This window comes from Hypomesus nipponensis, chromosome 22 (assembly GCF_054491055.1).
Source record: "Hypomesus nipponensis isolate SF chromosome 22, ASM5449105v1, whole genome shotgun sequence".
Classification (NCBI taxonomy): Eukaryota; Metazoa; Chordata; class Actinopteri; order Osmeriformes; family Osmeridae; genus Hypomesus; species Hypomesus nipponensis.
In genome coordinates this window covers 18,515,362-18,530,000 of record NC_140382.1, presented here as the reverse complement: position 1 = coordinate 18,530,000, position 14,639 = coordinate 18,515,362, and the positions used below count along the sequence as shown (strand labels likewise).

General features: G+C 48.8%; 3 protein-coding genes across 4 annotated transcripts in view; all 3 read right to left on the bottom strand.

The window, feature by feature from the left end:
* Positions 1-8,099, bottom strand: part of mamdc4 (MAM domain containing 4) — a 12,064-nt gene extending 3,965 nt beyond the window's left edge. Inside the window, exons 1-19 of the mRNA XM_084687066.1 lie at positions 8,006-8,099; positions 7,291-7,383; positions 6,869-7,030; positions 6,481-6,606; positions 6,027-6,263; positions 5,265-5,390; positions 4,682-4,837; positions 4,492-4,595; positions 4,238-4,393; positions 3,554-3,644; positions 3,340-3,453; positions 3,107-3,202; positions 2,642-2,779; positions 2,298-2,440; positions 1,727-1,835; positions 1,488-1,592; positions 1,211-1,345; positions 339-466; positions 1-62 (exon numbers count right to left, since the gene is read on the bottom strand). The exon at positions 1-62 is cut by the window's left edge and continues 164 nt beyond it. Coding sequence (XP_084543192.1) covers positions 1-62; positions 339-466; positions 1,211-1,345; positions 1,488-1,592; positions 1,727-1,835; positions 2,298-2,440; positions 2,642-2,779; positions 3,107-3,202; positions 3,340-3,453; positions 3,554-3,644; positions 4,238-4,393; positions 4,492-4,595; positions 4,682-4,837; positions 5,265-5,390; positions 6,027-6,263; positions 6,481-6,606; positions 6,869-7,030; positions 7,291-7,383; positions 8,006-8,099 — 2,375 coding nt within the window. The remainder of the gene's footprint in view (positions 63-338; positions 467-1,210; positions 1,346-1,487; positions 1,593-1,726; positions 1,836-2,297; positions 2,441-2,641; positions 2,780-3,106; positions 3,203-3,339; positions 3,454-3,553; positions 3,645-4,237; positions 4,394-4,491; positions 4,596-4,681; positions 4,838-5,264; positions 5,391-6,026; positions 6,264-6,480; positions 6,607-6,868; positions 7,031-7,290; positions 7,384-8,005) is intronic.
* Positions 8,100-8,234: 135 nt separating this feature from the next.
* phpt1 (phosphohistidine phosphatase 1) lies at positions 8,235-11,042 on the bottom strand. The gene is made up of 3 exons (XM_084686987.1): positions 10,726-11,042; positions 9,245-9,372; positions 8,235-9,103 (listed from the first exon to the last, which is right to left on the bottom strand). Exons 1-3 carry the CDS (start codon positions 10,889-10,891, stop codon positions 9,011-9,013), a joined length of 387 nt encoding a protein of 128 aa, XP_084543113.1. The 5' UTR covers positions 10,892-11,042; the 3' UTR covers positions 8,235-9,010.
* Positions 11,043-11,086: 44 nt separating this feature from the next.
* The window catches only part of LOC146237028 (ectonucleoside triphosphate diphosphohydrolase 2-like), a 77,197-nt gene continuing 73,644 nt past the window's right edge, over positions 11,087-14,639 (bottom strand). For both annotated transcript variants that reach the window (XM_084686986.1, XM_084686985.1), the window contains 6 exons: positions 14,376-14,535; positions 13,504-13,731; positions 12,923-13,195; positions 12,428-12,547; positions 11,967-12,101; positions 11,087-11,557 (listed from right to left, as the gene is read on the bottom strand). In XM_084686986.1, the coding sequence (XP_084543112.1) occupies positions 11,339-11,557; positions 11,967-12,101; positions 12,428-12,547; positions 12,923-13,195; positions 13,504-13,731; positions 14,376-14,535 (1,135 nt within the window). In that variant the 3' untranslated portion in view covers positions 11,087-11,338. The remainder of the gene's footprint in view (positions 11,558-11,966; positions 12,102-12,427; positions 12,548-12,922; positions 13,196-13,503; positions 13,732-14,375; positions 14,536-14,639) is intronic.

The window sequence follows — 14,639 nt, the reverse complement described above, 5'->3', positions numbered from 1 at the left end:
AGCGCCACATCGTCTAACGCCACCTCCCCGTCGAATCCTGAGCGCACCGCCTCGAACACCAGCTGTGTGTGTGTGTGTGTACGGTGTGTATGGTCATTGTGTAGGTTGTGTGTGGGGTGTACATGAATGTGATGGGTATATATGAGTAAATGTGTAAGACAGCCAGAGGACAGGCAGTGAGAGCAATGACAGAACGTTTATTGTCTTAGTGACAATAATAGTAACTTTACATTAATGATGCACTAGCTGTCTGTTTGGTTTATCACCTGTTTATTTTACCCACACTTCTGTTGTCATCATTGCATTATCCACAATTGACTCGATTCTCTATTGTGTACCTGGAAGGAAGTTAGTTGCTGGGCAACTGGGCAGTGACCCTCGTGCCACACGTTACCATGGGGACCGCCTCTGCTCCACAGCAGATCCTCGTAGCCGTTAGGATCGTGTAGCTTCACGTTCAGCTCACCTGGGGGTGAGAGATGAGGGGTCAGCAGGAGTTGAAGGGGTCAGGGGGAACACAGGGTCAGGGGGACACAGGGTCAGGGGGAACACAGGGTCAGGGGGAACACAGGGTCAGGGGGAACACAGGGTCAGGGGGAACACAGGGTTAGGGGGAACACAGGGTCAGGGGGAACACAGGGTCAGGGGGAACACAGGGTCAGGGGGAACACAGGGAACACAGGGTCAGGGGGAACACAGGGTCAGGGGGAACACGGGGTCAGGGGGAACACAGGGTCAGGGGGAACACAGGGTCAGGGGGAACACAGGGTCAGGGGGAACACAGGGTCAGGGGGAACACGGGGTCAGGGGGAACACGGGGTCAGGGGGAACATGGGGTCAGGGGGAACACAGGGTCAGGGGGAACACAGGGTCAGGGGGAACACAGGGTCAGGGGGAACACAGGGAACACTGGGTCAGGGGGAACACAGGGTCAGGGGGAACACAGGGAACACAGGGTCAGGGGGAACACGGGGTCAGGGGGAACACAGGGAACACAGGGTCAGGGGGAACACGGGGTCAGGGGGAACACGGGGTCAGGGGAACACAGGGTCAGGGGGAACACAGGGTCAAGGGGAACACAGGGTCAGGGGGAACACGGGATCAGGGGAACACAGGGTCAGGGTGCCCCGGGGGCCCACAGGATAGAGTGCGTATTGTAACACTCAGGTGGAGAACATTCCTTGGGTCTCACCTGGCTTCAGAGCCTCACCTGTGTCCGGTCCATAGAGTCTGTAGTAGAAGTAAAGGCAGTGTTCCTGGGAGGTTGGTGGCTGAGGGAAAGAAACCAGCCGACCAGACAAACCTCGTAGAGAGGGACTCCACATGTCTACCGCCAAGCTTTTACCTGGGGGGGGGGGGATAATAAAATAAAAAAGGTTATTTGTTATCAGATAGCAATGTTCTCTATCAATGAAGGTCGATCAAAATTCTGAAGTTTGGATCGATCGTTTTTTGTTGTTGTAGGAGAATGAGTTCTGGTCCAGCACCAATGCCAGTAGAGTGATCCATCCCTGACCGAACCGTCCAGTCAAAGTTGTCAGCGTGATCCTGGTACCAGTTGCACAGTCCCTCCTCAAAATTACACGACAGCTCTGTCCAAACACAACAAAGTCAACACGATCAACACTCACTATGGCAACAGAGAGGAGACGTGTGGGAAAGATCGTTACAATAAACACAATCCTAACAAACGTATCCTTGGAGATGATATGAATTCCCGTTGTACCCGTGGATGAGGACTGGAAGAAGTCAGGGTGACAGTTGACAAAGCGGACATCTTTCACAGCTATCTGAACGTCCGGGCCGAGCACCTTCGAACGGGCCAGGAACTCCAACTAGACCAGTGAGCAAGAGACTAGAATGTTCCAGTGCAGACTGACATCAGTAATGAAACACAACATAGGGTTGGGTACAGCTAAGCATTTGACCGCGGTTCAACAGGTCACAGGTTAAAAAACACGGACACTTTTATCCACAGCTACTTACAGGGAGGGGGTGGATTTGAACCTGCCGTTGATCTGCGTTCAAATTATCTATGAGAATAATCTGGGGGGGTCAGATGGCTGAGCGGTTAGGGAGTCGGGCTAATAATCAGAAGGTTGTTGGTTCGATTTCCAGCCGTGCCAAATGACGTTGTGTCCTTGGGCAAGGCACTTCACCCTACTTGCCTCGGGGAGAATGTCCCTGTACTTACTGTAAGTCACTCTGGATAAGTTTGTCTGCTAAATGACTAAATGTAATGTAAATGTTAATCTCTTATTTACTACGATGAGGTTTTCCAGAGGAGCTCAACGTACCTGGAAGCGGTGATCCCAGACCCCCAGGTGCATCTCCTCCTTCAGCCACGCCCCCTCTTCCTCCAACCCCGTCTTCCCAGCGTACTCCCAGAGCCTGGGCCCCTCCCCCAGCAGGCTGTCAATCACCCTGACGGACAGCTCACCTTGTGGGGAGGGGCCAGGGGACACGGGGGACAAATCAGAGGACGTGATTGGACGTCGTTTTGAAGGATTGACATGTTGGAAATTAAAGAGAGATAGAGAGAGAGAGAGAGAGAGAGAGAGATTAGACAGAGGGAAAGAAAGACAAAGAAAGAAAGATGGAGGACTGAGATGATGAGTGTGGCCCCTGGAAGACTTCTCACCTATGTGGACGGGCGGCCCGGTGAGGGAGAAGGAGAAGCTGAGGGTGCAGGCAGGCCCCGAGGGCCCCAGGAGAGGAGTCCGTGTCTGGGCTTCACTCAGCTGCTGGCCCGGGGCCTGGGCCACACACAGATACTGCTCTGTGGATAGAAGACCCGAGGGGGAGAGTCAGGTGGCTGAGCGGTTAGGGAATCGGGATAGTAATCAGAAGGTTGCCGGTTTGATTCCTGGCCGTGGGCAAGGCACTTCACCCTACTTTCCTCGAGGGGGAATGTCCCTGTACTTACTGTAAGTCGCTCTGGATAAGAGCGTCTGCTAAAATGACTAAATGTAAATGTGAGACGTCAACGGAGAGATGAAACAGAGAATGAGTCCTAATGAGATGTACTATAATGTAGCTACACAGGCCAGTCACCCAGGGAAATGACCCTCCCAGATCGACGGGTCAGTGCCCTGGCTCATGTTACCTTTGGTGGTAGCATTGTACATCTTCAGCTGCCAGGCCTGTCCACCAATGCTGCTGTCAGTCCAGCCAGAACTACCCCCCTCATAGGAGAAATCACCTACAGGAAGAACAAACTGCATTTTTCATGTTCAGTAGGGTGCTTCAGTAGGAAACACAATCCTACACAACAAAACACTGTCTTAAAATACAGAAACACAGTGTTAAACACAGAAACACAGTGTTGCACAATCTTACCACACTTGGCCTCATCCTGTGCCTCTGGACAGTCAACGTGAAAGTCACAGATCTGGTCACTCTCCGTGCAGGGATGTGGGGGTGGTTTGGGAAACCTTACTGCTGTGTTATTTCCTAAAAGAGGAGAGAATGATTTTAAGCCTGACATGGAATGGGTGGGCGACTTTTGTATTTTTAAAAGTGTGTTGTGCTTGTTCTTGTGCTTGAGAAAAACCTTTAGAGATTTGACATCCCGGGGACATGGTGATGCTGTCCACGGCGATTCCTCCATATTCCTTGTCCCTGATGGCAGCAACAAATAGAATCTGTGAAAGGGAGAGGGAGAAAGAGAGAAGTAAGGAGAGGAAATGGAGAGTGCGGGAGGGACAGAGAGAGAGAGAGAGAGAGAGAGAGAGAGAGAGAGAGAGAGAGAGAGAGAGAGAGAGAGAGAGAGAGAGAGAGAGAGAGAGAGAGAGAGAGAGAGAGAGAGAGAGAGAGAGAGAGAGAGAGAGAGAGAGAGGAGAGGAGAGGAGAGGAGAGGAGAGGAGAGGAGAGGGAGGGAGGGAGGGAGGGAGGGAGGGAGGGAGGGAGGGAGGGAGGGAGGGAGGGAGGGAGGGAGGGAGGGAGGGAGGGAGGGAGGGAGGGAGGGAGGGAGGGAGGGAGGGAGGGAGGGAGGGAGGGAGGGAGGGAGATTTCTCAACTGACACGTCATGGCACAGGTCTACTTAACCCAGTTCTCTCTAACGTAGGCCATCCCTAATTATTAGAACCAGGGTTAGTTGAGGGTGGGGGTGGATCCCTAGAGGAGGATTCCTCTCCAGTAGCAGGGTGGAGCAGTCAGCCAGTCGCAGGGTGGAGCAGTCAGTACTTTCGCCTGAGTTAGGGTTTGAGTCTGGACAGCCCACTGCGCTGCACCCACCTTGAAGGTCATATTGGTGACGACCTCCAGCTCTCCCTTCACCCACAGGTCTCCCAGTGCGCCCCCTCTCTCCCACACCGGGTAGATCTCCCGGTCAGCCACCAGCACTGACAGGCCCCCGGCCCGGGGCCCAAACTGGTGGGTGTACATCACCACCTGGATGTTTCAAAAACAGACAAGATTGTCTAAAAATCTGACTAGACTCATTCAATGTTTCCAAGTTCCAGCCAGTCAGGAGCAAGCAGAGGACATACCTTACACGGATGTGTGCTATTGGTCGGTTCCAGGAACGGGGTTTGAAAGGCGGCCCAATCAGCTTTGAGCGCCGTCTCAGGCGCGGTGACGTACAGGAAGTGACCTGCGAGGATGTGAAAGATGTGGGACACACGATGATAATGCTGATATTGATGAGAACGATGGTGGTGTTTCTGATGTGGACGGTACCTGAAGCAGTGTTGTTGGAGTGGTCTCTCCCAGGGCCCTGACGAGGGTCGGACAGGGAGATGTTCATCTGATTGGTCCTTTTCCATCTGAGAGGGGACAAAGACCTCAGGTCCCAGTCACAAACGTCCTCCTCAAAGTCACAGCTCCAGTATCCACCTACAGAGAAACAGAAAGGACATTCGGTCACTGATTTAAGGTACTTTACAAGTCTCAGGGAGCCTGAGTGAGAGTCAGGGCGACAGAGAGTCAGATTGACAGACAGTCAGATAGACAGAGAGTCAGATGGACAGACAGTCAGACAGACAGAGAGTCAGATAGACAGAGAGTCAGAGTGACAGAGAGTCAGAGTGACAGAGAGTCAGATTGACAGACAGTCAGATAGACAGAGAGTCAGAATGACAGAGAGTTAGAGTGACAGAGAGTCAGAGTGACAGAGGAGGGTCGTTAGAGGAGGGTCGTTAGAGGAGGGTCGTTAGAGGAGGGTCGTTAGAGGAGGGTCGTTAGAGGAGGGTCGTTAGAGGAGGGTCGTTAGAGGAGGGTCGTTAGAGGAGGGTCGTTAGAGGAGGGTCTTTGGGTCTCTCACCACAGTTTTCCTCGTCAGTTCTGTCCCCGCAGTCGTCGGTGCCGTCACACACCTGACGCTGCGCCACACAGCCCAGGTTCTTACACTGCAGCATCCCTGCCGCACAGGACTCCTCCCGGGGGGGCTCTGTAGGCAGGGTGGGGGGGGGGCCAGGGGGTGGAGTAGGGGGTGGGGGTTGTAGGGTGGTCAGGGTGGGTGGGGGGGGACAGGGGGTGGGGTCAGGGTGGGGGGGTTGTAGGGTGGTCAGGGTGGGTGGGGGGGGGCCAGGGGGTGGGGTCAGGGTGGGGGGGTTGTAGGGTGGTCAGGGTGGGTGGGGGGGGCCAGGGGGTGGGGTCAGGGTGGGGGGGTTGTAGGGTGGTCAGGGTGGGTGGGGGGGGGCCAGGGGGTGGGGTCAGGGTGGGGGGGTTGTAGGGTGGTCAGGGTGGGTGGGGGGGGGCCAGGGGGTGGGGTCAGGGTGGGGGGGTTGTAGGGTGGTCAGGGTGGGTGGAGGGGGGCCAGGGGGTGGGGTCAGGGTGGGGGGGTTGTAGGGTGGTCAGGGTGGGTGGGGGGGGGCCAGGGGGTGGGGGGGTTGTAGGGTGGTCAGGGTGGGGGGGTAAGGTTGGGGGGGCAGGGTGGTCAGGGTGGGGGAGCGGTAAGGTTGGGGGGGGGTTAGGGGTAGGGGATTCAAGACAGAAACAGTCTTTACATTTAGCACTCATTACATTTGTTGGATGAGCATGTGAGAGAAAGAGAAACAAAGAGGGAGCCGGGAAACAGTCTCACGTGGCAACGCGCAATCCAGGAACTCCAGCTGGTCCACGGCCACGTCTCCACGGCGACCCTCGTAGCGACGGGAGTGGAAGCGGATCTGGAAGGCGGAGGGGACGCGGCCCAGGAAGACGGTGGCCTCCCTCCAGCCACGCACGCTGGTCCCCTCAGGACGCCACACCACGGCCTCCTGCCTCACCTCCTCTAGCCACAGGGAGGCCCACAGTGGAGCGGCGCCCAGCCCTGTGTGGCCTGCAGGGGGCAGAGTGGAGCAGATTTCAGTTTTCTGTATTTTGGGATGCTTTTTCCATGCTTTTTTTGCAGGGGATCAGGTTTGTTTTCACGTGTGTGTATGTGTGTGCGTGTGTTTGTGTGTGTCTGTGTTAGTCTGTGTGTGTGTGAGCAACAGATGATCAAGGTGTATCGCGATGAACCGTCGCATCCATAACAAGCGCATGTGTTCTGGTACCTGAGTCCCACAGGAAGTATCTGAGACGAAGGCGACATGTGGGGGAGGACTGCCTCATCACTTGAGACACCAGCACAGCTGTGGCAGGAGAACCTGCCTGCACCGACGTCACGCCCATGAACCAGCCTGAAACACAACAGTGCTTGAGAGAAAACAACACAACTGAAGTCTTCTCATAACGTTGCCTTTCAGTTATTGTACAATGCCTGAAAGTGATTTTACAACTCCAACACCACTCCCTCGCTTTTTCTTTCTATGTATCCATCTATGTATCCATCTATCCATCTATCAATGTCTTTATCAGTCCATTTAATCAATCCCCACCACCACTACACACACCTCCTGAGAGTAAAACATCTAACCAGTGTTGGAGGACAGCAGACGGTACCTGAGGCCGTCCCGGTCGTAAAGTCTGAGGAGGGTCCGCTGTCTGGGAGTGAATCCCCTCTCTGTCTCCTCTCCCAGGAGTACCCTGCCTCCAGGGACTGGTCATTCCACCCACAGCACGCTGGCTCCTCAAAGTCACACACAAACTCCCTCCCCCTGTAGCCTGCGATCGCAGGAATACTCAGTTCAAAGTCACACACCGGGTGGGGAAAAAGGAGCGCTTGTGTTCGAAGGACCTGAGTGAGAGATCTGTGTTTGAAAGGTGGTGTTCCTGTTCTGTTGTTAGGTTTGTGGGTGGTGATGACGTTTACAGCTTGCCAGACAAGTACAAGATCCCGCATTTTATGGGAATGAGGGGGTGGGTTAGTGGGTGCCAGTGATGCACCATGTTGTAGCCGTGCTTGTGTCTAAGGGTAGTCTTACCACAGTCTAGTTCATCGCTGCAGTCATTGCAGTCACACACAAAGTCACACTGCACCTCTAGGGACTGGCATGGGTCTCTCTGAGAGCCAGTAGCTATGAAACAGCAGACAAAATATTGACACCACGTAGAAACACCTTGAGATTTACAAACATCCTGACAAACTCTCCACTTATCAGAATTCAATCAAAGGTTTACAAGGCAGCTAATGCCGATGGGTTCAAAGGCCACAGCATGCAGTAATCAGGTTAGCGATGAGAGCAATGTCTCTCAACCTACTAAAAGGATTGCATCCGCAAAATGGTAGAAAAAAAAAAAACATTTTAAATGCCGGCCAAAAATAACAGACGGAAATCATTCATCTTGGGAACCTGAAAATTTTTAAGCCATGTTTAAGTTATCATGACATACAAATCTGCTTTAGAACAAACGGTGGACACAATTAGACTGTGTAATGTTGCTGTGTAATGTTGCTAATTGTGTAATGCTGTTAAGAGAGTACATGCTATTTCATTGCAGTGGAATCGGGCTATTAATCAGAAGGTTGCCGGTTTGATTCCCCGCCATGCCAAAAATGACGTTGTGTCCTTAGGCAAGGCACTTCACCCTACTTGCCTCGGGGGAATGTCCCTGTACTTACTGTAAGTCGCTCTGGATAAGAGCGTCTGACTAAAATGTAAATATGTGAAGTCAACTGTTAAAAACAGCAGTTCTTACCCCAGGGGAGGGTCAACAGAAGCAGAGGTAAGGCTCCAAGGAGTGAGCCCATCTCCTTACACCTCTTCAGAGAAGTGGAGAAGGAATGCAACATGTCCCCTTAACCACCCTGACAAACCCCCGCCCTCTTCCCCCCCCGACAGATTACACCTGGACTTTACATCCACCTGCACACATCTGACAGAACCTGACATCATAGAAGAGCTGTAAAACATGACCAGGGTTTTTTTTTTGTTCACAAAACAGAGTTCAACATGTTTATTTTGAATGAAGGCAAAGTTCAAACACTTGATTTGTCCGGGACTTTTTTTCTTTCTTTGACTTGGATCCATGCATTCACTGTACCAACATAGAGGAAATCTGTATCGAGTCTTGAGTGTATGCTTATTACAATATTGTGTATTTTTTCTTGTGTATACAAGATTGCCATGATTCTGTGATGTATGGTACAGCAACGCAAATAGTTGTGAAGTCTATGAGTTTACTTGACCGGATACCCGCACTGCACAACAGGACTTCAGCAGCCTCGTTCAGATAAATACAGTAGATCTTCTTTCGTTTGGGGTTGGTTATGGTGTGACCTTGAAGTTGTATAGAGCGAGCCCTTAGGGCAGATGAGGTAAAATAATTGTATTCCCTTGTATCACTGCATTTGGTGGTGTTTAAAGTGATAAGGAATTTACAGCGCTAAATGGCCAGAGATTAGCCTGGTCTCATTCCGTATAAGATATAGTGCTATATACATTTCCTAGAACATCGCTGAATCATGGTAGTAATTGCAAACATTGATCGGTTTAAAAAAAGAATGAAACTAATACTTTGATTAGTTTATCTTCCATGTGAGCCCACTTTTCAGTTTTACTGAAATCAATGAAATGCGCAGCAACAAAAAAAGGTGTAATGGCAGTCTGCAAAGTTACTGTGGATGCATAGTCTATGTAAGGCCAATCAGTTGACAATACTGCGTGTAGGAAAAGGGCAAATTCCAGACGCTAGTCAAGAAGGTCAGTATCCTTCATTGTCCCACGTCACCTCGTATTCAGGGTAGCGGACCTTGAGTTTTTCTGTGGACACAGAATGGTTCGCTCTCCCAAATCCCTGAACAGAACAAAGAGTACATTATAAAATAGTGACCGTTCATTGAAAGGGAAAACAACAATATTCCGTTGAATGTGGTGAAGCCAATGTTAGCCTGTGTGTGTGTGTGTGTGTTCAATAATCAGGTTGTTTTTCTCTTACCATTGAATAGCCATACACATGTATCTTCTTTGCCTGTGTATCGTGCTTTATCCTCCCTCCTCCAACACATTCACAGTCTAGAGGACCTAACTTTTCCAGCTCTGCAGCTACTTTGTCATAGATGTCCGCTGCAAAAAAAAAGGGGGATTTAAAATCATCTATAGGCTATGAAAATTTTCAGTTCCTCAAAATGGTACGGGGTCAATCCTGTTAACCGGTGCCTTTTGGACCTGGTAACTTCTGAAAACAAAATTATTTATTTTTCATGTTTTTAACATTTAATCAGGAAAGAGATATGTTTAACTGTTTGGAAAACATATTGGCCAAGCTCATGCACTTAAATACTAATAATTATGGGCATTTGGTTCAGACATGGACCATTACATTATTCCACCCTGTTAAGACATATAAATAACAATCACAAAGTAAAAAAAATGTAAAGGCATAACAATATTTACCTTTACTTGTCCATTATATGTCCCTTGTTGCAAATACATGACAAATATTGTATGCAACTTATTATGTTACTACATTTTCTAACAATATTTCCACCCTGTTAGCTGTACACACCTAACAGGGTGGAACCTAACAGGGGGGAATTTTGTTAACTATGTTAGCCCTAACTCTGTGAGTGATCATGATCTAGCTAGCATTAGACCCTATATGTATACAGCCTTTTAATTCTTATATAAAACCATATTTGAAATTATAAAATGTTATTTATTTTCTTAACAAAGTAGCCTAACAGGGTGGAAATTTAAGGTTGTGACAAACAGGTTGACATTATGAAACTTGGAAAAAAGATAAATCTGAAAGTTCATACTAACTTCAGTTGGCCAAGTTGAATTCCTGCCACAGGAAATGATGTCATTTCATGAACTTTGTGACATGGGAAGTGTAGGCTATTTTCTTAAGAGGGAAAAACTACAACCTAACAGGGTGGAACTTTTTTGGGGGGACACAAAGTAAATCTCCCCAAAAAGGGTTACAATTTATTTTTTTAATAAAAAATATGTAAAAGTAGAAAGATTTTAACTTGGTCTACAACATAATGAGCAAATCATTTGAATATTTTATTATTTAATGACTGATATTTATTGTAAGAGTTGATCATTTGTGATGGGGACATGGCAAAACATGGCAAAATGAACATGTGTACAAAATACAAAAGTGGTTAAAATATAAACTAATTGTCTTAAAGACACTTTTTGTTTATTTATATGATAAGGAAGACCTAAACCTATAATTAAAGCCTTTTAGAATAAACATTTGTAACATTTTACAGCAATTATGAAGTAGGATTTCCTGGGGACATTAAGGCACCGGTTAACAGTGTGTTCCAATCTTAGCACAAGGGCTCCACTCAGCGGTTCAACAGCAATATTGCAGCGTAGAACCATCAATGGCAGCTAGCTAGCTAGCTACCTTACTACCATTGTCAATGCACTTCGTAATCATTAGGTTTCTTAAATTGTTCTTACCGTGATACTCGGCCCAGGCAAATCCGCGCACAATATCTACACTTGAGTCGTCACCCTCTTCTTTACTGTGTACTCGAATGAGAACATACTTGAACACACCAGTTGGATCGATTTCTGCCTGGGGAATGTTAGCCATAAGTGCCGCCGCTCTCGTTTGAGTACACATTTTCCCCGTCCACGTAAGATCGCAACAGAACTAAACGCACGATTGTCAATTCTGAAACGCTAAAACAATTTTTCAGTGATAATATGCTTTTGCAATCTTTAAAGTAGGCTAACGTTCCCAGCTGTAGTCGAAACGTGAACACAAGACGCAGTCCGTGCAGATTAAGTGATACACACTTCCGGATACTAGAAGGAGTAGTGGGACTTGTAGTTTATTTGGATGTAACCGAACTACAATTAATAACAAAAAATATAATGTAGGCTATATTTAATCAGCAACGTTGAAGTCATGTTTAGCAGTCAGAGGAGAAAACAACCATTATCAAAACACTGTGGGCGTGTGAGTCACATTACATAAAGTACTGGGTTGAACTACCATCTCCAACAATCTCCAACAATTGTCTCTTGACTGTGTCTTGCTGACAGTCGGGGGGAGGGGGGGGGACTCCTAGAAGGCACTATCACTGCTTCCGTTCTTCTTCTTCTCTCGGCAGACTTGGAGAAAGACGTAGACCAGGGCCGCGGCCAGGAGGAGGCCCAGAAGGAAGATGACGCCTGCCCAGGCTCCGGGCCTCAGGGCCTTCCTAAGCCCCACGCTCTCCTCCGGGAGCAGGCTGCTGAGGCTGAGCATGTAGCCCAGGGCCCAGCCCACCGACGTGTCCCCTGCCTGGGGGGGGGGGGGAGGCACACGGGGAAGACGCATCTCAGTTTTGTGTACTCGTGTTTGTGTTGTTGTTGCTGTGCCGTCATCGGAATGACGTTGTGTTGTGTAGATGATGGTTTTGTTGCACTGTGACCGGTTGAAATACAAACACTATCCATAGTGATATTGTTAAAACTCGATCTTTGATTTTCTTGCCGTACTTACTATTGTGCACTTACCTTTAGTCATTTAGCAGACACTTTTATCCAGAGCGACTCCCCCCCCCCCCCCCCCTCCCCCGAGGCAAGTAGGGTGAAGTGCCTTGCCCAAGGACACAACATCATTTTGAAAAGCATGAAATAAACGCGGCTGTGAATAAACCGTGTACTCAGCGTCCACACGAGCGAGTCTTTGTTTCTGAAGGTTCTCTTACCTCTTTCTGGAAGGAGACACCCCGGAAGGACTGGTCATCAAACCCGTAGCCCCTCAACAGGAGCACCTGGGTGAACACCGAGGTAGCGCAGTAGTCCTGCAAGCGAGACTTCTGCTCTGGAACCACGGCCAACATCTGAAACATATCCATTCTGTCTTTATAAATTACTTAATTAGATCATCAATCATTCACATGAGGACGTCGAGCTCTACATTAAAACCCTTCCACTCTCACTCTCACACCCTTACAAGCTCACTCTCTCACTCTCTCTCTCTCTCTCTCTCTCACTCTCTCTCTCTCTCACTCTCTCACTCTCTCTCTCTCACTCTCTCACTCTCTCACTCTCCCACTCTCTCACTCTCTCACTCTCTCACTCTCTCACTCCACTTCTCTCCCACCACCCTCCCTCTGTCTCCGCCCCCCCCTCTCCTTAGACCCAGCCACAGACAGTGAGAGCTGACCTGGCTGTAACTCATGTTGCAGACAGTCCTGGCTGCCTGCTCCAGCTGGTCAGGGGTGGAGACGGTGATCCCTGTGGCTCGTTGGAGGAACGCGTGGATGTAGAAGAAGGCAGAGAACGCCTGATGACCAGTTCAGGAAACGAATCACATGTACCTTCTCAGTACACTATATATTATACAACTTTATCTTTAGATAAATATACTGTATATTCTACAATGTTATCTTTAGATCAATGTATTGTATATTATACAATATTATCAATGAACTGAATAAGCCTATCATACAATATTATATCATATGAATGAGTATGAGGATCTAGAAAAGTGACTTAAGAAGATTAGAAAAGATTAGATTGGCATAAAGAATGTGTATCCATCTTGCGATGCTAGTATGATCAAATACAATGTCACTGATATGATCAAATGGCTAAATGGGATAAAACATTCAAAATGGTGGTTTTGATGTCCACCTCCCTCTGTGTATGCCCATCTCACCATGAAGCTGCCACTGACATTGGGCTGGAAGACTTCATCGAAAGAGCAGTGGGAGTAGGGGCAACTGTGGAAGGAGAACATCTCCGACACGTTCCCCACGCAGTGCTCATAATGGCCGGTGCCTTTGACAGACAGCCGTGCATTCTGGGAATCGTAGGAACTGGGCTTTTGGCTTGCAGTGCAGGGAGAGTCGAACATCATCTCCGGCCTCAGGGTCAGAGTGTGGCCTTCCGGGTAGCAGGGGTGGTACACTGTCTCGGGGTGACCCTGAGACTAAGAGAGAGAGAATAGAAAAAAGAGAAAGATCATTTCCTAAAAAAATATTTTTTTGTATTGTATATTTATCTACTTTTATACAGTCTCTTTTAGTATCCTTTTACTCTATTTTATTTCAGAGGTTGCAGGTACAACCACACATTTCACGTCATATTGTACCATATATAATCATGTAGATAACAAATACAATCTTGAATCTAAAAAGGGGCCAAGTTCTATTCCATAAGAACAATGTAGCCTATACGTGTCACGTTGCCACCCAGCATTCATGTATTCACGGAGTGTTTCAGCAGGCGGGTCAATACCGTGAACAGATGCGCCAGTATCCTCCTCAGCACCTGGTCGCGGCCGTAGCAGAGGAAGCTGTGTGTGTACAGAGAGTACTCCTGTCCGTACAGACGCAGACTCATCGAGTCCTTCTTGTCCTCCAGCTCTTCCTGCGTCACAAACGTGATCTGGGTGGAGGCCCCGCCCAAATCCAGCGCTCCCACCGTGGCCCTGCCTGGGCTCATCCAGCGGCCCACAAAACCATACTACAGGTGCCAAAGAGGGACAAAAAGAGCAGCTAAACCACACTACAGGAGCCAGAGAGGGACAAACAGGGCAATTAAACCACACTACAGGGGCCAGAGAGGGTCAAACAGCGGTTAAAGCCATACAGGAAGTCAGATTGCTGAGCGGTTAGGGAATCGGGCTATTAATCAGAAGGTTGCCGCTTCGATTCCCAGCCGCGCAAAATGACGTTGTGTCCCTGGGCAAGACACTTCAACCTACTTGCCTCAGGGGAATGTCCCTGTACTTGTGTAAGTCACTCTGGATAAGAGCGTCTGCTAAATGACTAAATGTAATGTAAATGTACTACAGGGGCCACAGCCATACTACAGCGGCAAGAGAGGGACAAACAGAGCAGTTAAAGCGAGGCTGTACTACAATGGCCGGAAAAGGTTTAAACAGTGTGTGTGGTGTGTCTCTTCAAAGGACTTGTTAACAGTGTGACAGGCCACTAGAGGGTCCCTGTGGACCAAGTAATGATTCTTCTTGTACTTGGCAGTGAAAATCCTATAAAGTTGTTCTTTAAAACAAAGAAACAGAACATTAAAACTCCCCCCCCCCCCCAAAAAAAAAAAAAAAGTGGTGATCGTGGTGACATAACAAGAAAAACCTGAGGAAAAAGTACCTTGATAAAATTCTCCAAAAGGTAGTTGACAGTGACCCAACCATACGCCCCTTCCTCACGACCGCTTAATATGGCCGCACCTCGATAATCAAAAGGATAGGACTGAATTTTGTGACCCACTTCTTGCAGAATCTGCTCTGATTGGCCAGGGCTGGAGATGCTGTTAAAGAGAGCAGGGTGTGAGGACAGATCACAATGTCGGATCATGTCAGGATGACAGAATCCGACTGACTGGATGTAGCCTATATGACACACTTAACAGGA

Bases quoted from the DNA above. Each gene is read 5' to 3' on its own strand.
- phpt1 (XM_084686987.1), bottom strand. From the start codon at position 10,891: ATGTGTACTCAAACGAGAGCGGCGGCACTTATGGCTAACATTCCCCAG. The intron at 9,373-10,725 runs GTAAGAACAATT...TTTTTTTTGCAG, and splicing joins TGCCTGGGCCGAGTATCACG to CGGACATCTATGACAAAGTA. The intron at 9,104-9,244 runs GTAAGAGAAAAA...TGTTCTGTTCAG, and splicing joins ATGTGTATGGCTATTCAATG to GGATTTGGGAGAGCGAACCA.